At 35.5% G+C, this 27682-nt stretch overlaps 1 protein-coding gene and 1 pseudogene across 1 annotated transcript in view; one reads left to right on the top strand and one right to left on the bottom strand.

Moving 5' to 3' along the window:
- The window catches only part of Dpp10 (dipeptidyl peptidase like 10), a 666755-nt gene that overhangs the window by 103239 nt on the left and 535834 nt on the right, over positions 1–27682 (bottom strand). Inside the window, exon 8 of the mRNA XM_042685166.1 lies at positions 9675–9795. Within this exon, the coding sequence (XP_042541100.1) occupies positions 9675–9795 (121 nt within the window). The remainder of the gene's footprint in view (positions 1–9674; positions 9796–27682) is intronic.
- Positions 24932–25525, top strand: LOC122112385 (annotated as a pseudogene).

Genomic DNA, 27682 nt, shown 5'->3' on the forward strand with positions numbered 1-27682 from the left:
AATACTCTTCAACTAATTTTGATGAACATGTCCACTCTTTTTGGCATTCCAGCAGTAGTTTCAGTAAACAGACACTTAAATAGAAGATTGTTCATTTAAAAATTTAATACCTGTGTGCATATGTAGAGTGCAATAATATTTTTGGGTCATAGATAATCCATAGTGAGAGAGAGAGAGTCATGAGTAATCAATCATCACTAGTGATGACAAGAAATGATGTGCAAGGAGAGGAGAAAGGTATTGGGAGAACAAGTATTTGTGACACTTCATTGCCACAACAGATACAGGCGACTGCAAAGATGATGAAAAATAGTTGATATGAACCTGGAGAAATTCTATAGGCAAGAAGAGAAATGGAAACAAATTCCCTGAATGTACACAGCAAACCAACAAAGGTCACTTGTCACTGTTGGCAAAATCCTTCTCCTCTGTAATGTGGGAAAAGATAAAGTTCCAGAGGGCATAATGAAAGTTGAAGATTTGTAACACAAATAAGGGACTCATATTTATTTGTACTTTTAGGCAAAGGTAAAGATACTTGTGAGGAGGGATTGGGGCCTTTACTGAAAGGATAAAGAAATTAGGGAAAAGGAAAACATAATAGAAATGCTTTCTGGATGGGTATCATAAATAACACATTTCCCATAGCTCAGTGCTGTTCTATGTGACATACTATGAACCTCAAAATTCCTACACATCTCCTATTGACAGAGGGAGCCACTGTGTTTAAAGGAAGTAGACCACCTTGGCATACAGATTGACAATTGAAGAGAAATTTCTGTGAAAGTTTTACAGCTTGCAATGCCCTGAAAGTTTGTAGTGACCCAGTAGTCTGGGATATATTGGGACATACTTTTCCAAACTGAGAGAAAAACTGTTGGGAGTGTACATGTGCAAAAACAAAAGAGGAATTGAATTCAGCCATTTGAAGAAAAACAGAATCACTTTTGCACAAGATTCTATTCTATTTCCCAGGTGGCCTGTAAAGCTGCCAGCTCTGCACCAAACCTGAAAAGAGAAGGCTCTTCAATGGAATTGCAGACTTCTCTCCTTCTGTACCCATGGCCACCAGAAGGAAAAACAGTATAAACAACTATGAGAGACAGAGATGCTGCATGGAGACTTTGGAATTCTTACATGATAATCATAGGTCGGGCATTTTAAGCTTTACAGAAAGACCATTTGAACAGAAAATAATATATTATCTATTTCAAAATGTGCTCTTTACTGGGCTCTGGTAGAAACAATTACATTGACAGTGAGTTACTAAGTGACTGTTCAGTCCAAACTCCCCATCTTGAACTAGTTATTATCTGATCCACTGAACATATGCAACCAAGTTCCACTACGAAAAGATGCTACACTATAAGGGACTAAGCCCAAATGCACACCTGACTGCTTGTACTGTTGCAGTCTCTGCTCATCTCCTCACCCTATCTGACATTTGTAGGCTAAGGTATGCTTTTTAATACCTTATGGTAACAGGAAAGTAAATCCAAGCTTGAATTGTGGGTAGGTCTCAATGACGTATGAGGCCAATTGGATAAGTTCCCTCCTTCAGTCTAATTCATGACTGGCATCAGAAGACAGTAATAAACACAAATACTCCAGGTTGGCAGGATTTTAAGTGAAATATTTAGCAGCTAATTTTTTGTTCAAAAATATTTTCCTCAAGGCCTGGATCCATCCTGACTTATGCACAGTAATCAACAGTCAGAGAGAACAAGAGTAAAACTAGAAAATCTGTGGTAGGGAGGTTTAGAAAATTCAAGTGGGCAGATTTGCCAAAAGAGACCAACACGTGAAAATGTGAAGATATTAGTGTGTCACTCAATGCTCACCAAGTCACATCCATGGCAGAAGTGACTGTCAAGAATCAGATGAGCAAGATGATTGGTCATTAGACAGCAGTCATCTCCTGGCCCCACCCTCAGTGGTAATGAGCATCACCAAGGCATTGACATAGCACCATTTCTAGTAGACTAGCTGATGGCCTGGAGCAGACAGAGTGCATGAGAACATTCCCTTTAAGAAGGGAGAGGATTTGTGCCACTGAAACATATTCTGAGAGTGGATTTACGCTTTCTGACTATAGTAATATGAGCACAGCTATACATGGACAAAAAAAGCATGCTGTTTTCTGAACAGCCTACACTAAAACACCTTCAAATGATAATATTGTATTGCAAACAGGAGGCTATTTGCTCACATGGGAAGATTGAGTGGGTTCATGTTCACATTAGTTTTGCCTCTGCATGGATGAGAGACTTAAATAATTTTCTCTACATTACTTTGGGTGTATTTGTTTGGCAATAACAATGAAAATTGATGTCATTATATAGAAAGCAATGAACCCTTCCTGAATAGCCACAGGGAAAAAAAAGATCTAGAAACTGAGGAATGAAAGTGAAGGTGTCCTGTCACTATCATGCCCATTGAACACATTTGCTTCCTGCCAACTAATAAAGAAGTGGGTGGGATACAACTTCCACTGCCTAACAGGTATGAGAACCTTTCTTCTGCCAAGGTCCATTTGGATATCTATGACATGATTTGTAGGCCTACAAAATTATCAATACAGACAGGCACAGGCAGCTGGTGAGAAGCATCAGAGAAGCATATGTATGTGTCCTGTCATGCAACACATGATTTCACAGTCCTTATACAGCCCTCCAATCAGACATTCCCACCCTGGCCCTAGAGGAATAATGGCTCCTATAGAAAGAGGCTCCTAATTTCATTCCCCTGAATCTGAAGCTGAAGTTTTCCTTCTAACCACTTTGAACTGAATCCACATAGTAACTGAAACACATTGCAACTGCAAAAAGAAAAAATAAAACAGAACAAAGTAAAACGACAAAATCAAACAGGAAAACAAATTATAATGCAGAAAAGATGGTCTCTATATTGGGCTTGATGAAAGATCTTGTCTATAATCTATTCTTATTTATATCTGTATCTATATCTATGTATAATCTAACTATAAATGATGTCTCTACAGAGACAATGTGTCTGTACTAGGCAACAAAGATCGAGGAATATATTTGGAATGCAAGATATTTACAATTACTTCTTGCCAAAGTATACTGATTAATAAAACACAAAGAAATAAGATTTGGCAGGAATAATTTTGGTCTAAACTAGCTAGTATTACTATGTCTACCTCATGTGATCACACAATTCAAAGCGGAAAGGATACATGGTAAGTACATTTCTTCTTTTATTTTTTATATTGGACAGTCTGAGATTTTAAACTCAGGGCCTTTCCCTTGCCAGGCAAATGCTCTTATCGCTTGAGGCATACCCCTGGCTCCTTTTGCTGCAGTTATGTTTCAGATAGGGTCTCATACTTTTGCTTTGAGCCAACCTCAGAACATGATCCCCTGCCTCCCATGTAACTGGGATTACAGGTGTGTATCATCACACCTTTTCTATGAGATAGGGTCCCATTATCTTCTTTGACCAGTATGGCCTTGAACTATGTTCCTTTTATTGAATCTTCTGAGTTAGCTCCTGTTACAGGAATGTGCCAATGTACTTGCTCTTAGTTTTTTTTTTCTTACTTGGATCAGTTTCTCTGCAAGCTTATATGAAAAACACAAGTGTGGTTGTGTTCATAACTTTCAGATGTATAAACAGACAGACAGCATCCTGCAATAATACCGTCACAAATGGAGTAAACAGTCAACAGTCATAAGTGGGACATAACTTAATTTGAATAACAAGACTATTCTCTGGTCTCAAATATTTGTGGGGTATGACCGATATAAAGTGCATGTAAATCAAATGAAGGGAAGGGAGAAAGTGTTTGGGATTGATTTTCCTCTTCCCCACTCACTGAATCATGTGGTTCCTTATCCTCTTGGTTTTGCTATGACTGATAGAATTTCCTTCTTCCAGTTTCTGGAAACCACTGCCTCCTCTACCTTTCAGGTACAATTATTTGCCTAAGAATGTCACATATTCCATGTCCTTGATAAGAGTCTTTTTTTGTAGTTTCAAATCTATGGCCTGGTCAGTGTCTTTCACCCACATGGAAGTGGTAGAAAATTTCTGAGTTGAGGTATAATAAGAAGTCTTCAGGTTATTGGTGTTGAGCCCTCCAAGAGAATTATGGGGACTTAGTATCAGTTCTCTCTCTCTCTCTCTCTCTCTCTCTCTCTCTCTCTCTCTCTCTCTCTCTCTCTCTCTCTGGTTCTGGTTTGTGATATAAGCAGTTTGCTCTGCCTTGAGCTCTTGCTATGATGGAGAGAGTTCACATCAGGGGCTCAACATGATAGGGCGGCCTTACTTCAGCTTGGAATGTTCACAATCATGTGCTTAATAGACCTTTTCTATTTACAAATCAATCACCAAAAGTTATTTGTCATAGTAACAGGATGCTGAGTAACACAACTATCTTGAATTCTTCCCCTTTAAATGTTTTCATTATTCAGGCCATGATTTTGATCCTGATTTAACCAAATAAGTTACAATACAGTTGAAGAGATATGAATTATATATATATATATATAGCACATTGAGAAAAGATACATATGATAAGGGCCAATTAGATATGAATTCTAAGACCTATAAGATCTGAAGATGCAAACAGATCTTATTGGATAAATTCAATGCTCTGAATTTCTAAGAAAATAGTCTTTTCACAAGTATTAAATATGCCCAGTACTTCCTATCAGTAAGCATGGTCATATTTAAGGACTATGTCCAAAACAATCTCTATTAGAATTCTTTGTACTTAATATTATTCAGAAAATATTAGAACACCAAAATAATAAAATGCAAAAAATTATGCAACTTTCTCAAGCATAAGACTAAGTGAAATAACTAAGGGAATAACTAAAAGAATGTTTGCTAAGCATTTCCTTAACAGTCATCAAGCATCAGGCACACACTGGTTTAATTGCAACTAGTAGGAGAGTTTACTCAAGGATGGAAACTCCTAATGTTAATTACATTATAACATTGACAAACAATTTATTTTTACAAGTTGCATTCTGTTCCACTTTACTCTAGTTTGGACTCTTTGTCTCTTATTCTGATTTAGAAAATTTTACTACAGAGCAGATGGGGTTGTCAACATATGTGGTTTTATATCACAGACACTTATAAACACAACTTCAACATAAAGCATTTCCAGAAAACTAATATATAACCACTGAATCCAGATGAATGTGCTATTCTGGAAAGCAAGTTAATGTTATCCATATCCATTTTACAATCAATGTACACAGAATTCCTGAAGGCTGCTATTTGTATCCTTCTGGGTTCATGGTTGAGTTTCTGCTCATCTGTCTGCATTGTGTTGTTAACTTCCTTACAAGAATTATATGTGTTCACATTTCACCTCAGGAGACTTAGTCCTGTCCAGAATCTTGCCTTTCTCCAACTTCCTGTGTTGCATTTCCACTTTATTTTTGTCTTATTTATTATAGCACAATTTTCATGGGAAGTAAGTCCAGTAAGCCCTTATTGAACCAACTAGGAATAAATGTAATTCATGTGTCCAACAGAAGGCAATAAGTAAAACAAAAAGGTATCTTACATTATTGTGTTAAATGAAGAGGGTGTGATAATCAGTATTTGCAGTGTATCACTAAGAACATTATCAGTTCCTTATTCTTTTAGAACAATGTAAAGACTTTTACTCCGTCACATTAGACTTAAAATTTATTTGTAATTTTAAAGTCTATATTGCACTGACTTGAGTTTCTTCAGACTTCTATTTACTGAATTCTGAATGGTTCCTTACATGTAGTGGTTTACACTCCACTAAGGTGACCTTGTATTGCTCTCACATAATACCAAATTCACAAGCATCTTACATGATGTGTATTAGATTTCCAACAACAATCTCTTAAAAATATGAGACTCCAAATTTCACTTATAGTATGGTGAGAATTGTCATAAGTAGATAAACAGTATCATTTGGTATCTTTGCCTAAGGAAAAGATCAGTGAATTCTGTTACTTTAGGGGCCAAAATATGTATGCTATGTCACAGAGATTTGCTACATGAGATAGCATGTTGAGTCACTCACTTCCGATGCAACACTGATTTTGTGGATACAACATACGTATTCATTGTTATATCAGCTACTCACTTGGTATTCTCAGTTCATACTTTTATGAGACTAACAGGGCCAAGTATGGTAACTCTTGTCTGTAATTCAAGCTACTCAAGCAACTGACATCTAGAGGACTACAATTAGACACCAGTCCAAAGAATTTCTCTAGACTCTGCCACCACAATACTAGCAAAAAGGAAGTCTGGAGGAATGTCTCAAGTGATAGAGTATCAACCTAACAAGCACAAAGTCCCACGTTCAAGCCATAGTACTGACCAAACAACAACAATAACACATAGAATTTCTTCATATCTGCAACAAGAGAGCCTCAAATATTAGGTTTAATTATATGGCCAAAATCTTAATTTCTCCTATCCTTATTAGAATCTGTCAGATCTGCAGTGTCAGGCTTTGGTTAATGTGTCCTGTTCATCCCTCAACCCTATTATACTCACTGTTCACTCTCAGCCCAAATAGAAAATTTCTTTATTTTATTAAGAGAATGACCTTTTTCATAGATAAGAGATTTCTAATTTTCCACCTTAAATTTTCCCATTAGAACATAGGCCTAAGTAGTCTTATCAAGGAGTCAGAAAAACAGGCAATGTCTACATTGGGTATATACCAGATTGACTCACACTAAGAATCTTAAAGTGATGCCCATAGCATATCATGCTAGCATACTGACACATGCTACATTTGCACCAAGTTCTCTGTCTAACACCTACTGTTGCTTGTTAGTGCTTGATCACTGTGTCTGACACCACTTTTACTAGCAATCCAAACCAGAAGCCATAGTGTGATTCTTGGCTCTTATGCACTCTATCTGCTCATCCACTAAAACCTATCTCTTTCACTGCCTCATCAATTTTAGAGCCATCTTTCAGTCTACTAACTGCTCTAACCCTTGTCCCACTGCTCGTTATCTCCAGATAGAGCACAGAAAAAGCCTGATACTGCTCACTGGTCCTTCCTACTATAAGATCTCAGCTTTACATCATAACAGTACTGATATATAAAAGTAGAAGAACTAATCTTGTCACTCTTTACTTGTCTCAATTTACTAGTAGTAAGTGAAATAAAACCTCAGAAAAATCTCAGGTCATTATTCCTTGCTTCTTCTTGTCTTCCTGTCTCAAATCTTATACCTCATTTCTGTCGAGTAAATCTAACTACATAAGCTCTGCTATTTAACCCATTAGTGTTTTTGTTTATTTGTTTTTTGCAAGCTATTACCTCTTACTGCATTTTCTCTTTTAATTTATTTTCACATGTAAAAGTTCTTAATTTTCAGGCTCAATCAGATTGTTTCTCCTTTAGGAGAGTGCTCACAAATCCAAGACTGGCCTGTCTCACTCTTGTTCTTACGTTGGATCACTTGTTTACTGTGATTCAATTACTTAGCATATTTCTTGACATGTTTTTTTTTGGGGGGGGGTAGGGGGAGGTTGGTCATGGGGCTTGAACTCTGGGCCTGGGTGCTGTCCCTCAGCTCTTCAGCTCAAGTCTAGCGCTCTACCACTTGAGTCATAGCATCACTTCCGGTTTTCTGGTGGTTTATTGGAGATAAGAGTCTCATGGACTTTCCTGCCTGGGCTGGCTTTGAACGGTGATCCTCAGATCTCAGCCTCCTGAGTAGTTAGGATTACAGGGTGAGCCACTGGTGCCCCACCTCTTAATTTTTTAGATACTCACACAGAACAAAAGAACATTTTGAAGTTAAAGTGCTAATCTCTCCAGTTCTCTCAGGTAAGTGCATCACTCAACATCTACTCTGTATAATCTCAGAATTAATCAAGTTTGTTCTTCACTTGTTTCCTCCTTGAATCTGTGGTCATCCCAAGCTTCTTTAATAACTTATTTGATTTTTGAAATAGAAAAGCCTGAATCAGAATTTCCTGTGATCAACTCTCTTTTTTTAATGTGTAGGTAGTGGGGTGCTTGCTAGGCTGGCACTCTACCACTTGAGCTTTTTCTGAATCACTGATTTTTGCTGATTAATTTGGAAATGGAATCTACCAAACACTTCAATCTGGGTTAGCTTTAAAATTTATCTCTCAGATCTCAGCCTCTTGACTAGTGATTATAACAGGTGGGAGCCAAGGGCCCTTGGCTGAAGCCATCTTATACTTGTATACATTTTTATTTTAGTTTTTATGCCTTCATAAAATTATTATTACTGATAATTATTACTGATATTCTATTTCTCAAGATAAAGTGTGGCCTCCAAAAAACTTTTATTATTTGATCTTATCATTCACACACATATGCATATATATGGAAAAATATCATAAATATATATAAATATGCCTACATACACATATAATAGTAAAGGATCACAATTACATTTACATGTCTAGATGTAATTTCAAGGAATACAACTCATTAATAAAAGAATTCTACCTGACAAAATCTGTGTAGTTAAATATAGGGTCCTTAAAGATTTTATTAAATATATGCTCTATTTTAGTGAGTGGACTAATAATTGGAATCGAGTTTGCCATTACTAATGACTATTTTTTTTTTTTTGTCGGTCGTGGTACTAATGACTTTTTTTTTTTTTGGTCGGTCGTGGGGCTTGAATTCTGGGCCTGGGCGCTTTCCCTCCGCTCTTCAGCTCAAGGCGAGTGCTCTACCACTTGAGCTACAGCACCACTTCCAGTTTTCTGGTGGTTTATTGGAGATACGAGTCTCACAGTCTCTCCTGCTTGGGCTGGCTTTGAACCACGATCCTCAGATCTCAGCCTCCTGAGTAGCTAGGATTACAGGCATGAACCACCAGCGCCCGGCACTAGTGACTATTAAGTGAGTGCTTTGAAAGATTTGTTTTTATTAAAGAATTTAAAATATCAAATATCAGGAGACTGCTTTGAAAGTATTGCTTGAGAAATAAAACCAAATTATTAGATTCTGAACTTTAAATTATTTAAAATTTATAATCAAATAAAATTTAAAATTTATAATCAAATATGATAACTTTACATCATATATATTTTGTCAAGATCAGTTGAAGAATCTAATCATTGAGCATAAAACTCCAGCTTTGAGTATTCTTGAGGGAATTCCTACCTACCACATAAATGATAGATAATTAGTATACAATCAAAATAGGTATTTTGATCAGCCATTTGATTTTTATGTTCTCAGATATTATTGAAACTTTAAGCAATATTTATTGAAAATAACTCTTCAGGTAGCATTATTTTTCTCCCTGTGCCATGGCTTTTAAAGGCTACAATATCCATAAAGAGAAAAGTAAAATTAAATGGTTTTTGTGAGACTTTTAACACAAGAGTATCATTTCTAATTCCAGAGTGATATGACATTAATCCAGTCTGAACAATGTTTGTACACACATACACATACACATACAGACTTACCCACTCACTCATACATGTAATAAATGTGAATTAAGGTAGGTAGATATAAATCAAAACCAGTCAAAGTTTGAGCACATTCAATGGAAAGAATGCATGAGACAATTTTAAAAGGAAAAGAGCAGAAAAATACAGCTTTAAGTATTACTATAGAATGAACATTTTTCTTGCATATTTTGTATGAAAATATGTGATATGCATTTTTTAGAAAGTAAAACTATTCAACTCACCTTCATATAACCAATCAGCAATCCCATTAAAAATAACTCCTTCTTTCCCAGATGATGTAAGTCTTAATGAACTGCTTTTTATGTCAGGTTGATAGTAGATATTGTTTTCAAAAATATAAATCTGTGTCAGAAAACATATGAAACAGAACCAAATCCAAGATATTAGGGGCATTTAAATTTTTCATATAATAAAATGATACGAAGGAAGCTACATGTTTCAAGCATTCTTTCAAGAACATTTATTTCATGCACATATTTACATTTTATTTATTTATTAATAGCTGTTTCTATCCCTAGCCTACCAACATCATTCTTTCAAGCACATTTATTTCATGCACATATTTACATTTCATTTATTTATTAATAGCTGTTTCTTTCCCTATCCTACCAACATCAGACTGTCATTTAGAAATTTCATGGGACTTGGTATTGCTACTTTGAGATCCATACTTTCTGCATCGATATTAATCTACTTAATATTGTTCTTTCTATGCCATAACATTAGTTTAGTTGCAGATACTATTTTGCATTCTTGAGAGACAGATAGCTAAAACTAGGTATCGTTTTAGTAACTGTCAACTGGCCATTTGAAAAGCTTCAATTTGGGGTCTTTTCCTAAAATGCATTTGGTAGCCAAAATAATCCTTAGGAAGTCTACCTGTTTCTATCTGGTGCCATTCAAAGATTCACTGATAATACATGGCGATTAAAAAATTCCTCTGAACTGATATAATAAACAGATTCATGAAATGGCAGTGTTCCCAGACAACCCCTTCTTAAATTATAAACATCAATAATAGCCTTGGATCAGAAAGTTGAGAACTTTCAACTTGAACATATCACAACATCTTCCAAAATAACAACAATGGTACAAACACAAGAACCACAATGCCTACACAATTATTCCTTTGCTATACAGCTTGTAAGACAAAACTATTCATTTTCTCAATATCTTTAATGACAAATGTTTGAAATGTTTCATACATATAGTATTATACATATATCTATACATCTCTCTCTCTATATATACATATATAGTATTACCAACTTTCATAAACCACATTTCTTCCACATATTTGGGAAGTCAAATACAGCCAACCAAAAAGTTCCTTAGATCAAATGTTCTACTAAGGAGCTGAAAGATACCTCAGCATCCATGAGTTAAGCATGTGGCAGGATCAAAGTAGGAGAGCAAATACAGCAAACAGCAACATTCCCATAACTTGTCCAAATAATTGTGAGGTCCCAGATTTTTAAACACTGATGTGCAGTAACAGAATCAATTTTAATATCTGAAAATTTGCTTTATAATCTATTCTGAGGGATTTAGTGAAGGGTATAATCTCAGTAAGTGTTACACACACACACACACACACACACACACATTAAAGGTAGTGATGCTAATCTAAGGATAAGAACTTTGGGATTAAAAAAAGGAGAGTACAGAAAGTTCTTGAAAGCATGAGCTTCAGAATAAGTTTACATTCAAAATCCTGCTTCTTTGGTAATGCTCTTGACCCTCATAAATCTAAGGATTTTGTTTTGTGTTGTTTTGCTTTTTAAACAGAGATCACAAATGTGATATGCAGAGGGGTTATAGCTCCATAAATCAGGTGTGATTGTGTTTTTTTTCTAAATTTTTGAATATAAATTAGGAGTGAGACATATACATACCTGACTGATCCATTGTAAAGATAGAATATTACAGCTATAGGGAATATAGAACAATACCTGGATCTTACATAAAGCAAGGCTGACTTTACAATAACATGATTCAAATTCTTAAGCGTTTCGTAGCCTACAATTCAAAAGAAATAAAATCCTTGTGACTTCAATCCATCTATAAATTATTTCATACTGCCACCCAGCCTTTTATAATTAAGTAAAATATGCCTCAGGAGTGACAGTAGATCAGATAACAGTGGTGATAGTGGAAGGAAGAGGAATGAAAATATAGAGTGGAAGGAGAATACATTAGCAAATGGTATCCACTGCTTTCATTTCCATTTGAAAGTTCTCAGATGGACTAGGAAATAGCAAATAACATTCTTACCCAAAGCATGAAGATCATCACATCTAGGCAAAAACTTCAGTATTCTCTCTAGTGTAATAATACTGCATGACATTGAATTTAATAACTTCACCTTCCCTGATAAGAAAAATATTACCCATATTTTAGCCATCTAAAACTTAAGTTTTAGATCTTTCGCTTGTCACACAAATGCACAAAGCTGTTCTTTGAGAGAAAAAAAAATCCCTTGGTTATAGCTGAACTTTTTATATAGGGCTCCTGGCTGGGACTATTCACATCTATTCTTGAGCTGTGGTTAGGACTGTGTGTCTTCATCTGAAATAGCTCTCAGCTATCCAAATGGAAAATAACTCTGAGTCATATTAATTAATAAAACCTCCAAAATTTCAACAGATGTGTAAATTATCCAGGGCTATTGACCAGTAATTACATTTATATTTGAAGAACAGCTTGGATGATGTTCACAACCCATATGAAACTGGCATCTGCTCCCATGTTGAAAAAAAACAAAACAAAAACAAATGGAAGCAGAATGTTAATGCCACTCCATTGAAGGCCACAGTAGTAAATACCCACAAGTTCATTTTGCCAGTAACAAAGAAAGAAGGGGGGAAAAAGAAAAAAGAAGTGTCTGCCCCTTCATAAAACATATGCTTAAGCTGGGCCTTGGTGACTCATTCCTATAATTCTGTCTACTCATGAGGCTGAGATCTGAAGATCGTGGTTCAAAGCCAGTCTGGGCAGGAAAGTTCAAGAAACTCTTATCTCCAATTAATCACAGAAAAACCCAGAAGTGGTGCTGTGGCTCAAAGTGGTAGGGTGCTAGCCTTGAGAGAAATAGAGCTAAGGGACACTGCCCACACCTCTATCTGTCTGTCTGTCTATAGTGTTTCATGCCTATAATTGCAGCTATGGGTGTCGTAGATCAGAGTATTATGTTCCAATGCTGAGCAAAATCTTGAGATTCTATTCTAAAAATGACAAAAGTTTAGAGGGGCTAGAAGTGTGGGTCAAGAGGTCTAGTAAGCAGGAGGCTCTTAGTTCAAACCATAGCTTGAAAAGAAAAATTATAACTTCTAGCTACTTTTCCAATTATCAAGGTTATTTGCTGAATTTTATTCTTCTTAACTAGCTTGACCGCAAACTAACTACTATGTTGACAAGAGCTTGGAATGTTCTGTATTATTTGGGGAATTTGATGAAATTCAAATTGATCCAAATAATAGCATCAAGGATTTCAATAAGCTATAAATCATATTGAATATATGACAAAGTCTACTACCATTTATCCTCATGTTACTGATTAAACTGTCACACTATTTTGATGCCATTAATCAATTCTTTCAGTGAGCCACCTATCATTATAATAAATAGAAATGGATAGCTTGATGATCAATTAACTCATATTTATAGAGCATGATAACTATCCAGTTTTTCAGAATGAGTGTTCTTAATTTACCCATGAAACACTTAAAATTGGAGAAATCACCAAAGAGCAAAAGAACAGTTGGAAAAAAAATGTATCGAATTGGCTGCTGTGAATATTGTAATATAAATTTTAAGAAATTTTCTATTGAATGTGCTAGCCAATACTATTCATCACCAAATGACTGGACAGAAGAATGTTATTGACAGGCAAGGATCTTTAACAGTCAATTTTAATCTGCCTTCTTTTCCTCCTTCCACAACAACAATCACGTCTTGTATGCCACAAGTCCACACGCAGGGCCAAGTCATCTATTTCTCATCTAGCAATTCTGCATGTTGCAGATTTGGCAAACCCAGTACTCAGAATTGTTCCTGGAAGAGACAGTGAGCAAACGTCATTTTTACTCAGAACCAACAAACTACAGACATATAATAGAAATAAATCAGTTTGTTTGTGACAGGTTGTAACTATGTAGATTGGGCTGCACTCAGACTTCTGATACTCTCTTGCCACAGCCTACTGAGTGATGGGATTACAGGAATGGGGTACCACAACTGGATAAGAAGTCAACATTTGACATTAGGTGTCATTAAACTTTGGTGTTGAGAGTAATGAAATCATAAATGTCTTACTGTGACTGATACAGTGATAATGGTTTGTAATAACAATACTCTCACACACTTTTAGCCAACTTAAATGAAAAAAATATAATTGAGCATTAGAGCTATGTTGCCTAAAATATTTTTCAGAATCAATTACACATTTACTAATTTGAATGATTTTCATGATAATCTCAAATAGAAAACTTAACAATTAAAAATAATCTCTCCTGTGCCTTGTAATGGTGTTAGGATGTACAAATGTACAGTGGAATTAGTTTGTGTTGGGGTTGGCTTTCACAGTAGTTTGCATTAAAAAAAAAAGTAATTCCAAACCAGCTCTGGATTATAGTAACACAAATCCTACTCAAAAGGCTAATATCCAGAGGATTGCAGTTCAAAGTCAGCCTGGGAGAAAATGCTAAGGGGTTCTATCTCCAATTAACCTGCAAAAGGCCAAGTGGAAGCTTAGCTCAAAAGGTAAAACACCAGCTGTGATCAAGAGGAACTGAGTTCAAGCCTGGGGAAAACTATACCAAAAAACAAGAATACAGTGAAAGCTCAACAGGATTTCATTACATGTAGAAAGTCTATTTATCCATTCATCTATTGATTGATGCCATTTTATATCCTCGTTATTATAAATAGTGAAGTATAAACATAGGAGTGTAGTATTCTCATATACTTTCATTTTAGAACACTTGTATTTTAAAAATAATGAATATAGAATTACTACATAACAAAATAGCTTCATTTTGTTTTGTTTTATTTTTAATAGTTTTTGAGAAATTCTCATATATTACTTATAGTACTGAATTGGATTCGTTCCTACAAAGTATAAGTGAGTGTAGAGGTGGAAATCCTAGCCAACACTTGTTTTCTTGAATGCTTGATTGCTTGCCAATAGCTTTCCTGACAAATGAAAGCAGATATTTCATATATATATATATATATATATATATATATATATATATACATTTTATTGTAAAATAATGTACAGAGGGATTACAGTTACATGAGCAAGGTAATGAGTGCATTTCCTATTCATTATTTTTTACTGGTGTATATTAAGCTGTGTCATCATGATATTTCCATATATGATTAGACAATATTTGATTATATCTCTTCCCCTTTATCACTCTCTCTTATTTCTTCCCCTTTCCTCTGTTCTCATTTTCCTGGTCTTGTTTTTATGCTTGGATATTTTCCCCCCTAGCTTCCACAAATGAGAGAAAACATTGTCCTAGTCATTTTGTTGTACTTTTCCCCAATGGCAAGGGGTTTGATTTATATGTGTTTGTAAACTAGGAGAGTCCACATATTATGAATAAATTGCCAACATTAAGTTTAGTGCTAATAAAAATGACAAGGGAAATATAGAAATTAACCTGTAACATGAGCTACCTCAATTAAATGTCTTTTGAACTGATAGTAAGAAGAGTTTTTTCCACACCTAGAACAGAGGTATATCTATATCTAGCTATATCTATCTATCTATCATCTATCTATCTATCTATCTATACATTTGGTCATTGAATACTAGAGTACTAGGGAATTGTTGGTTGTAGAGGCTTTCATTGTGCGTCCCTGGTGGACATCAATGATGCCAGAGCAATCTTTCCTCTTGGTTATTACTGAAACTGTTTCCAGATAACATTTCTGTCCCCTGACGGAGAAGGAGATTAAGGCTGGGGGCACAGAATGAGCTAAAGCCAAACTGACAGCTTCAGAAATATTTGGAGAAAAGTTGTATAGACTGTCTATGTATGGTTCCTCTAAAATTTAATTTCACCTCAAACCATAGAGAAGCTTGAAAACGGGACCAAATATTTCTTCAATAATTGTTTCTGTATAGTTGTTGATGAGTAGGTATATTATTTGGGAAATACTTAAGGATGTAATGATTGGCAATAAAAAATAGATGACAGAAATGGGAGAATTCTAGGAGAAGGATAATTCAAATATTCTGTTTAACTAGGAATGATAATTGTCAAAATGGAACATTATCTCTAACGTATGTCTGAAATATTTCTGCATTAAATGTTAAGTTCTGAAGCCAATGTTTTTGTGCATTTCACTCAGATCCTCTTAAGCTTCCTTTATTGGATCAATCATTGCTGACATTTCCAGCATGGATGTAGTCTCCCCAAATCAGATTCAGTTCTTATCTACCACCCTAAACTATTTTAACCTGTAACTTTCAGACAACCAGGTTATAGTTCCTTTTCTCTCAGCCTATCAATATGTTTCAGCCTCATCTACTATAAAGCCATAGTAATCAAAACAGCTTGGTACTGGCACAAGAACAGACCTCAGGACCAATCGAATAGAATTGTAAACCCAGAAATGAACCTACAGACCTATAGTCACCTAATCTTCAATAAGGGAGCTAAAAAAATAGAATGGAAGAAAGGCAGCCTCTTCAGTAAATGGTGCTGGCAAAATTGGTTAACTAATTGTAGAAAACTAAAGCTAGATCCTTATATATCACCCTGCACCAGAATCAACTCCAAATGGATCAAAGATCTCAGAGTCAAAGCAGACACTCTGAAAACATTACAGGATGGAATAGGAGAAACCCTAGGTCTCCTTGGCACAGGACGAAATTTTCTTAATAGAGACCCAGAAACACAACAAATCAAAAAAGGGTTGGACAAATGGGATTGCATGGAATTGCAGAGCTTCTTCATGACAAAGGATATAGCTAGCAAGATCAATAGAAAGCCCACGGATTGGGAGAAGATCTTCACTAGCCATACAACTGACAAGGGTCTCATATCTAAAATATACCTGGAACTCAAACAATTAAATCCCCCAACAACAAATCCTCAAAGAAACAACTTCCCAATAAATAAGTGGGCTAAAGACTTAAAGAGAAGCTTCTCTGAAGAGGAAAGAAGGATGGCCAATAGACACATGAAGAAATGCTCAACATCCCTAGCCATAAAAGAAATGCAAATCAAAACAACATTGAGATACCACCTCACCCCAGTTAGAATGGCAAAAATCAAGAACTCTAATAACAACAGATGCTGGAGGGGATATGGACAGAAGGGAACCTTACTTCATTGTTGGTGGGAGTATAAACTTGTTCAACCACTTTGGAAAGCAGTATGGATGTTCCTCAAAAGACTTCACATAGAGCTCCCCTATGAGCCAGCAATCCCACTTTTGGGCATTTACCCAAATGTTTACAAACAAGACCACACTAAAGCTACCAGCACAACTATGTTTATTTCAGCATTATTTATGTAGCTAAGATATGGAACCAACCCAGATGCCCCTCACTAGATGAATGGATCAAGAAAATGTGGTATATATACACAATGGAATTCTATGCCTCCATCAGAAAGAATGACATTGCCCCATTTGTTAGGAAATGGAAGGGCTTGGAAAAAATTATATTAAGTGAAGTAAGCCAAGACCAAAGAAACATAGGTCCCATGGCTTCTCTTATTTGCAATATCCAGTATATGTATGAGTCAAGCAGAAAAAGTCAGATAATGTGATGTTAGGAAAATGAACCCTTAGATATAAATTTAAATGTTTTTTTTTTCATGCATTTGTTTCTAACGCATTTATAAGATTATTTCTTTGTCGCTTTGTATGTCCCTCCCCCACAGTATAACTCCTGCTTTCACTACATTTGATGTTGGTATAATTTGTGGAGGGGAAGGGGAAAAACAAGTCGTTTAAATAAGGATACAGGTGGACCCGTTGCAACAATGAGAAATACAAGTCGTTATGTCAAAAACGAACTTAGGGGGGAGGATTGGATGAGGAAGGGCGAGGAGGCTGGGAAGGGATGGGAAGGTTAAACAAAGGAGGAGGCTTGCAATGCTTGATAGAAAATGTACTCATTATCTTGCCCATGTAATTGTAACCCTTCTGTACAGTATTTTCACAATAAAAAATTTAAAAAAAAATGTTTCAGCCTCATTGTACTTTTTTGGCCCCACTCTGGTTCCAAAAATGTGTATTGAACCTTTTGCCTTTGTTTCTAAAGGAACATATTTTGACTTTGCAATCATAATCAGCTCATCATTTTAAGATTGTATATTTCCATACACTAAACATTTCTTAAACTTAATTCAATGTGTTACAAAGATTTTTTGGCAATTAGGAACAGATTCTACCAGCATTTGGATGACTGTTCATATATATACTTTTATATTATATTCTTACACAAACATGAATACTTTTGATATCAGAGGAAAATAGTGGAAAAATAAGTCACTTTAAGTTCCATCACACACATAAAATATTGCAAGACATTTGCTTTTTCATTTCTTTTTTTGTGCCAGTACTGGGGCTTCAATTCAGGTCCTGGGCTCTGACACTAAGCTTTATTTTTCCAAAGCTGTACTCTACTACTTGGTCCACATGTCCATTTCTAGACTTTTTACAATTTTTTTTATAATAAAGGGTTTGTAAAGAGTGTCTATGGTTACATACACCACGTAAAGAGTACACTTCTTTTTGGGGCAATGTTACCCCCCTTTCCTCTCTGTTTCCCCCTTTCCTTTGTCCCTCCATTTCTGTGTCCCGAAGAGAGATAAAAGAAAAAAGACGAACAACCACAACAACCAAAAGAACCCATTTCCATTGCTACTAATAGCTTTTTAATGGTTAATTTGAGCTAACAGTTTCACAGACTTTCTTGCCTCAGGCTGTCATTGGACCAACCTCCTCACATCTCAGATTCCTGAGTAGCTAGGTTTTTAGGTATGATCCATTAGTGGCCAACCCAGCAACATTTACATTTTTGAATAAAAAAAACTGTTCGGATTAATTTAGGCACAGTCCCCCTAATACATTTGAGTCTCTTAAGCAGTGAAAAATATGTTTTTCTTCAAGCAACATGTGTCATTTTATTCTGGGGAACATTTGGGGAGATTATTTTTTCAAGTCTTGAAGTAAAAACTTTTAGTAACATAAAAAAGGAAAATAATGACCAAAGTAGTTCGGACTTATTATTGGCTTAATTTTTTTTAAAGCTAGTAGTAAGTGTTGCTAATGATGTGAAGCAGCCCAAACTCTCATGTACTACTAGAGAGAAGAGGAGCTGGTACAAGCATAATTTAAATCTCAGTAATAGTTTTAACCAGTGAAGAACGTCTGTGTACCTAAATGATTCAACCACTCAACTCATCTTTTAATGACAGCTAATAGAAATAGATGTGGATGGATAAAAGCTAGCTAATCTCTGTGTGTGCATTTGTATAGCAGATACACAAATGTTCATAGCAGTACTACTTTTAAGAGCCAATAATGCTTTTTTTTTTTCCATTCGGTGTCATGATTAATTTTGGAGTGAAATAGTGACTAGTAGAAAACAGAATGGAGATTTTTAGTGTGCAAGCAATGCTCTGTTCCTACTCTGCCATAATGCAGAAGTGAGTTTCACAACGATCAGCAATGTATTCTTTGCAGCATACTTGCTAAAATGGAACTAAAGCAAAGCAAAATGTATTTTGTGTAATTTATATTGATACTTACAACCCATCTAAAATATTGCCAAAAAGATTTTTATCAATATTTCACTGAAAGCCACAGTGTCACATTCAACTTTACAAAATTATTTCCATACATTGTCAGTATATGTTGTTTGTGTCCATGTACTTAGTGCAGGGTAAAGCTATGAGAGAAAGTTAAATAGTTTGATTACCTATGACATTTTCGCCTTAAATAAATCTCCCTGTTGGTTATGAAGTACTGCTTCATTTTGCATCTCAGGGAGATAGGACAACCTATTGCAATCATTCATGTCACCTGTGCATCAGGAGCTGACATTCTAGAAATAGGAGAACTCTCATCCTTTGACATTTGCAATTATTCATATCAGGAAGCCCTTTCAAAGTTTTTAATTCTGAAAACCTTTACAGAATATTATGCATTTTCCAAAAGTGAAATGGGTGCATTTGTCTTAAATTCATACCTATGAATTTTAGACACTTCTCATGTCCAATTCCTTTGCATTTGTCAATGCTTTTGTCAAAGGCAAATGAATACTATATAACAGTATGAAAATACCACCTCCAATCTATGAGTAACAGACTGTCTCTGGGCTGTATCAGTCCATAAACTCATTTAGCCTAAGAGAAGACCATGGGATGAATCACTCATTTTGATAATTATAAATAAATAAATAGAAACCCATGTAAAATACCTAGTTATCAATGTTATTGCTATTTTAAAAATATCTTTTGATACTTAGTGATATATTAGGACCTGGGAATGGTATTTTCTAGTCCTTCATTTTCTATATTCTTCTCCCTCTCCCTGTTCCTCTTCTCCCTCTTCTCCTCTCTCCTCTCTCTCTTTCTCTCTCTCTCTTTCTCTCTCTCTCTCACTCTCTCTCCTCTCTCACTTTCTCTGTATATATCCAGCATCTAGTACACACTAGTCAATATGCTAACCTTTGAGGATATAGAGACAAAAATATAATGGCTTATGGTTTACATTAACTTTCTGATATAAGCACATACAGATTAATACACATACAGCAAAATAGGACATTAATTTAGGGGGAAATATTACTACCTAATATAAGTGATAGAGAAGGCAAAATGGAAAATAAAAATGAAACAAAAGCAAGATGTTAAGTATTGAAAAAAATTTAAAAATAAACAAAAGTGATGTGAGCTACTCAATGACAACTTTGTTATCTGAAAAATAACTTTATTGTCCTATGGAAAAATGATATTTCACTTTATTATATTTGTGTATTTATCATTAATTTATTTCCAGTGCTGGAGGTGAACCATACAACCTACTACAAATCTACTAGGAAAGCTCTCTATTAGGGCTCATTTCCCCACTTCCAATGAGATGTCTCTTACAGAGACCCAGCATACACTCCTGACATTGTCAATTAATCATCCCAATATTGGAGAATGTCATCACCTCAGCTCTCTGTCCTCCACTTTCCTATTTTGTAGAGGGAGTGACATTAACATTTTCTATAGGTTTAAAAACAATGAATATCATGCTGCAAACCAGAGGCTCAGGCCTATAATCCTAGATATGCAGAAGGCTGAGATCTGAGGATCGAAATTTTAAGTTAATCAGAGCAGGAAAGTGGAAGCAACTTTCATCTTCAGTTAACCATCCAAGAGCCCAAGAGCTGTGGTTCAAGTAGAAAAGCATTAACCTTGAGCAAAAAAGCTCAGGTTCAGAGCCTAGGCCCTGAATTCAAGCCCAAGGTCCTATACCAAAAATATATTAGTCATTGGACCTGTACACGTTTCATTTTTAAATTATTGCAGTTATCAGTAAGTAGGCAAAAATACAAAATAAAAAACATGTTATATAGTTATGCTGAAAGGAATTCTTAAGTATTTGCAGACAATAACTGAAGAACCATAGCCCTGTTTCTCTAGAATAAACACTAATTGTTCATATTTTATTTGGAGTTCCCTTCCAGCTGTAGTGCTTGTGCATTATCACAGTGTAAGTGGTTAGCAGAGTACGGATAGCAAGCCCAGTTCATAAAGCCCACATCATAAAGACAAAAAGGCAAATAAAGCATGGGTAACTTGGGCTGCCTCCCTTGTCTGAGTTGAATTTGTCTGAACTTGAATTTCAGCAACTATTCTCAACCTAACCAGCAGACCATTCATGCTCCAGTAAGGGGGGACAAGAATGGTCATGGCTAAACTGCCATTTAAAAAATTCTGACAGATTTTTGCCACAATAACTTCATGAAAATTTCCTGAACAAATTTTTAAATTCAAAATATTGGCCCTTCCTGTTTCCTGCCCATTTTGTAGTCCTAGAATTCCATGCTTCTCATTGGTTCTGAAAGCTTACCGTTGTGTGTGTGTGTGTGTGTGTGTGTGTGTGTGTGTGTGTGTGTGTGTGTGTGTGTGTGAATTAATTTTCTATTGAAATGAGCATGAACCCGTTTTTGTTGCTTACTCCCAGAATCTTAAATTAACATGTGGCATGCAACCATTTAACCTTTACAATTTCATGGGTAAGAAAGTTATCTTTCTTTAATTTGGGAGTGAGTTGAATTAACCCCTTTTTCCCAGCTAGATATGCTGGCTCTCATCCATCCAAAAGAAGTAGCAAAGTGTATGCTGCTATGCACTCCAGCTTTCAAGGTTAAAATAATTTGTTTTTACGTTTGTGTTGTAACACTTTTTATTTCAAATGAGGACTTCAAAAGCCTTAAAAGAGTTTCCATGAAGGAGGGTCGAGAGACTGGAAGAAATTCTCCTGTGCTTATCAGTGGGTTTGTGCCTACTGCTTTCCAGTTTATGGGCATACTGATAAGAAAACAAATTGAAAAATGCAGAAGGTGGAACCAGGCTTGGCTATCTCCCAGGGACATTTTCCCTACAGCTCTACACTTTATTCTACTTCATGAAATTTCAAGGCATCCTCTGCTACAAATGAAGAAATATAGGTTTTAATTTTTTATTGCAAATCAAAAACATCAAAACATTTTTACTATGTCCTTCAAAATAGTAGAAATTAGTAAAATAGACATGGAAAACTGGACTTGGTAATTAAATTCTGATGTCCAGAATTAAATTATATGTTCTGAATAATCTTTTTTATTAACATATTTAATAGAAACAATGATAAACTGAGGATAAATCATTTACATTTAAATATAATTTCAGATTCAGAATAAAAGTGGTAATATTATTTCATTTTTTCCTACCCCATAATACTCTTTAGATTAGACTACCCTTTGTGCTTCGTGGATATAACTATATACTACATGTGATATATATATGTGTATATATTTCTATACATATACACATATTCCTATGATATATATATATATATATATATATATATATATATATATGCAAAAGAAAAGAATGTACTCTGAAAGCCCTGGAGAAATGACAGCATATAAGAAGGTATATAAAATAGTAATTTCTGGTTCTCAGTAATATTTGTTGGGTAGTCAGTAATAAGATTTTCACTTTTGTCTCACCTTTTAGTTTTCATTGATGTCTATCAAGTTAACAATTCAGAATCTTTTTTTTTCATTCCTTGCACTCTGCCTTTTCCAATTACAAAAATTACTAGTGCATTACTCCTCATCACATAAATATAAAGACCAAAGTCTTTAGGCTTGAATTCTTAGCAGAGAACTTTCATATTTTAATCCACTCTAAGTAATCATCTGCCTTTGTAAATGTCACCCAATTGTCATTGCAAATTATGGTTTAAAGTTTGCATGCATTTAATTTATTTGCATTTTCCTTGGGCATGGCATTGGCCAGAAAACCACTATCGTGAACATAGCATAGACTTCCTGGAAAAATCAGAATTTTGTCAATTGCTAATGCTTAGTGACATAGCAAATTTTATATTGTTTAAGGAATATGTAAATATATGTTTACTACTTTGGGGGAAAACATATTCTAAATTTCTAATGAATAAACTTTAAAAATGGATGAAAGTGGGGGAGGGTTAAACATGGAAATACGGTGATTACAAGGTTTCCTTATATGTTTGTAACTGTAATGTCATTTTAACATGACCTCTGCATGAAAGGAAACAGAAACTATCTCAGAGGCACTGTGGCTTAAGAACTCACATTTCAAACTAAAAAGATGAGGAGTTTAAAATTTTATAGGCAATATAACCTTTCTATAATCTAGTGAGTCATAAAGTATTACTGAAAAATTAGGTAAGGAGCTGAAGTAGAATGTGTTTAGGATCTTGCCCAAACTAAACAAAGATGAGTTAAACAAACTTAACAGACCCATATCAAGCATCAAAATAAAAACAGCAATAGGAGACCTCCCACCCAAGAAAAGGTCAGGACCAGATGGATTTACAACTGAATTCTACAAGGCCTTCAAGCAGAACTCACACTAACATTCCCCCAATTCTTCAATGAAATTGAAAGTGAAAGTTCACTACCAAACTCCTTCTATGAAGCCTCATAACCCTCATCCCAAATAGGCAGAGACTCATCAAAGAAAGAAAACTATAGACACATCTCTTTGATGAAGATCAATGCAAAACTTCTCAACAAAATTTTGGCCAATCTTTCTGATGGAGGCATAGAATTCCATTATGTATATATACCACATTTTCTTGATCCATTCATCTACTGAGGGGCATCTGGGTTGGTTCCATATCTTAGCTATGGTAAATAATGCTGCAATAAACATAGTTGTGCTGGTAGCATTAGCATGGTCTTGTTTGTGATCGTTTGGGTATCAGAAAGAATTACATTGCCCCATTTGTTAGGAAATGTAAAGACTTGGAAAAAATTATATTAAGTGAAGTAAGCCAGGCCCAAAGAAACATAGATCCATGGTTTCCCTTATTTGCAATAACTAGTATATGTCTGAGACAAGCAGAAATGGTCAGACAAGTTGATGTTAGGTGAAATGAACCCCAAGATAAGGACTCTAATGATTTTCCTTTCTTGTTATTGTTTCTAACATATTTATAAGATGATTTCTTTGTTGTCCCTCCCCCATGGTATAACCCCTGCTTTCACAGTATTTGATGTGGGTATAATTTGTGGAGGGGAAGAGAAAGAACAAATCGTTTAAATAGGGATACAGGTGGACCCATTGCAACAATGAGATGTACAAGTCGTTATGACGAAAAAAAAAACTTTATAACTTTGGTGGGAACTGGGGTGAAACGGGAAGGCAAGGATGACAAGGGGAAACAAAGGAGGAGGCAACAATGCTGGATAAGAAATGCACTCATTACCTTGCTCATGTAACCCCTCTGTATGATATTTTCACAATTAAAAAAACTTATTAATAAAAAAATTTTGGCCAATCTACTTCAACAACTCATCAAAAAAATCATACACTATGATTAAACAGGATTAATTTCAAGGATGCAAAGCTGGTTCAATATACACAAATCAATATAATTCATCACATGAACAAGAACGGGGATAGGAACTAGATGATTATCTCAATAGGTGCAGAAAAAGCATTTGACAAGATCCAACACCACTTTATGATGAAAGCTCTGGAAAAAACTAGGAATCCGTGGAACGTTCCTCAATATAATAAAGGCTGTGTATAACAAACCTACAGCTAGCACTATAGTTAATGGCAAAAAGCTAAAGCCATTTCATCTAAATTCAGGAACGATACAGGATGTCCACTATCAACACTTCTCTTCAATTTAGTATTCGAGTGCCTAGTAAAAGCAATAAGACAAGATACACTCTTCCTGTAAGCGGTCAGAGGTGACCTGTGAAAATGGTTTGCTACTCTCTAGACCCAGAAAACCCCATAAAATCGTGCAAGTCAAGAGATCACAATCTTCGTGTTTTTAAGAACACTAGAGAAACAGCCCAGACCATCAAGGGTATGCATATCCAAAAAGCGACCAAGTATCTGAAAGATGTCACCTTAAAGAAGCAATGTGTGCCATTCCGGCGTTACAATGGTGGAATGGCAGGTGTGCCCAGGCCAAACAGCGGGGCTGGACACAGGGTTGGTGGCCCAAAAAGAGTGCTGAATTTCTACTGCACATGCTTAAGAATTCAGAGAGTAATGCAAAACTGAAGGGTTTAGATTCAGACTCCCTGGTCATTGAACACATCCAGGTGAAAAAAGCACCTAAGATGCATTGCCGAACTTACAGAGCCCATGGTAGCATTAACTCATACGTGAGCTCCCCTGCCATATTGATATGATCCTTACGGAGAAGGAGCAAATTGTTCCTAAACCAGAGGAGGAGGTTGCACAGAAGAAAAAGGTATCCCAGAAGAAGCTGAAGAAACAAAAACTTATGGCACGGGAATAAATTTAGCATAAAATAAACGCAAATAAATCAATGTTGGTTATCGTTATTAAAAAATAAGACAAGATACAAACAAAAAAGGGATCCAAATAGGGAAAGATGAAGTAAAACCACCCTGTTTGCATATGACATGATCTTGTATTTAAAGAACCCCATGGACTCCACTCCCAAGTTATCTGAGCTTATTCGAAACTTTGGCAACTTAGCAATATAAAAAATTAAACCTCAAAAATCAGTGGCTTTCCTGTATGCCAATAATGAGAAGAGTGCAGCTGAAATTAGGAAAGTAACTCCTTTTGTAATAGCCCCACAAAAAAATAAAATACCTAGGACTTAACTTACCTAAAGAAATGAAGGACCTCTATGATGTAAACTTTAAAAACCTGAAAAAGGAAATTAAAACACAACTAAAGAAGTGGAAAAACCTCCCTTGCTCCTGGATTGGGAGGATTAATATCATGAAAATATCAATACTGCCAAAGGCTATCTACAAATTCAATGTGATACCTACCAATATCCCAACCTAATTCTTCAAGGAAATAGAAGAAGCAATTAAAAATTCATATGGACCATAAAAAGACCCAGAATAGCAAAAAACAATCCTTAGCAGAAAGAACAGTTGTGGAAGAATATCAATACCAAACTTCAAACTCTACTACAAAGCCATAGTAACCAAAGCAGCTTGGTACTGGCACAAGAACAGACCTGAAGACCAATGGAATAGGACTAAAGATCCAGAAATGGACCCACAGATCTATAGCCAACTAATCTTTGATAAGGGAGCTAAAAATGGAAGCTAAAGAATGGAAGGAAGACAGCCTCTCCAGTAAGTGGGTGCTAGAAAAATTGGTTAAACCCCTGTAGAAAACTAAAATTAGACCCCGTATATCACCCTGCACCAGAATCAACTCCAAATAGGTCAAAGACCTCGAAGTGAAAGCAGACACTCTGAAAACATTACAGGAAAGAATAGGAGGAAGTTCAGGGCTCCTTGGCACAGGCCAAAGTTTTTTAAAATAAAGACCCAGCAACACAACAAATCAAAGAAAGGTTGGACAAATGGGATTGAATGAAACTGCAGAGCTTCTGCATGGTAAAGGACATAGCAAGCAAGATCAATATGTAATAGTGTTTATCTTATTTTCTCAGTTGGCTTTGTGCCATATAACAGAATGTCCATCTTACTGGTCACTCTCCTCACACAAACCGTATCAAGACAATCTCTCAGGCCACTCTTTCCAGCTTGTATCAGTCTTCCTAAGATGTGTGTGTGTGTGTGTGTGTGTGTGTGTGTGTGTGTGTACTATTAACAATTGATCTGACAGACACCACTATCCTTCCTAGAAAAAATGTATAAACATCTTTGCACTTTTCCATCTTCACCTAATCTACCTTTTCACTATTGTTTTAACATTAGCACTCAATCCACAACCAACTTCACACATGCCATTTTCCCCTCTATTTTCCATAACTGAAGCTTGGCTCACCTTGGAGGCCAGCGGTTCCCAGCAGTCCCGTGTAGGGAACACTATTTAACATCTCATACCCCAAGGTGGTTTTTGCTCCCTGCTGTTTCCTTATAACCTTTCCAGTGCATTACAAAATTCCTTCTTTCATAAGCTTCTGTAACTGGGCCTTTTCACTATAGGGGAGTGATCTTCTAAATCACTAGGTCAAAGCAGCAGGGTTTCTGGACCATGAGGTATGGTGAAATCTTTTTTCTGTAGTTTTGAAGTTGCCCAAGCTAAGAATGTTTCATTAGGCCAGTATTTGATCAAATCTCTGAGGTTCTCAATCTAAGAATGGCTTATCAGACCAATATTTGCAAATAATTTGATGACATGGAACAATTACAAGTTTAATAAAAATCATTTTTCCCATTTGTAAACTTGTTATTAAAACTTGTTAAAGTGCTGTATTTAATTACTTTTTTATTTGAATTATATCAATATATTTTTGTGATCACCTGCTTTTGGTCTTGATATATAGGCATTGCATAAAATCAATGATTTTTTTCATCCTACAAAGCTAAAAATAATTGCTATTTAGTCCTGTAATTTTTTTATATTGTACCTCTTTGGTGGTATAAAACATGTAGAAATGATTTCAGCAGGTTTTGTTGTTCTATATTCATACACGTATCTAAAAAAATTTTTTTTTTGGTCGGTCGAGGGGCTTGAACTCTGGGACT

The sequence above is a fragment of the Dipodomys spectabilis genome, unplaced genomic scaffold (genome assembly GCF_019054845.1).
Source record: "Dipodomys spectabilis isolate Male_0828 unplaced genomic scaffold, ASM1905484v1 ptg000094l, whole genome shotgun sequence".
NCBI classification, from domain to species: domain Eukaryota; kingdom Metazoa; phylum Chordata; class Mammalia; order Rodentia; family Heteromyidae; genus Dipodomys; species Dipodomys spectabilis.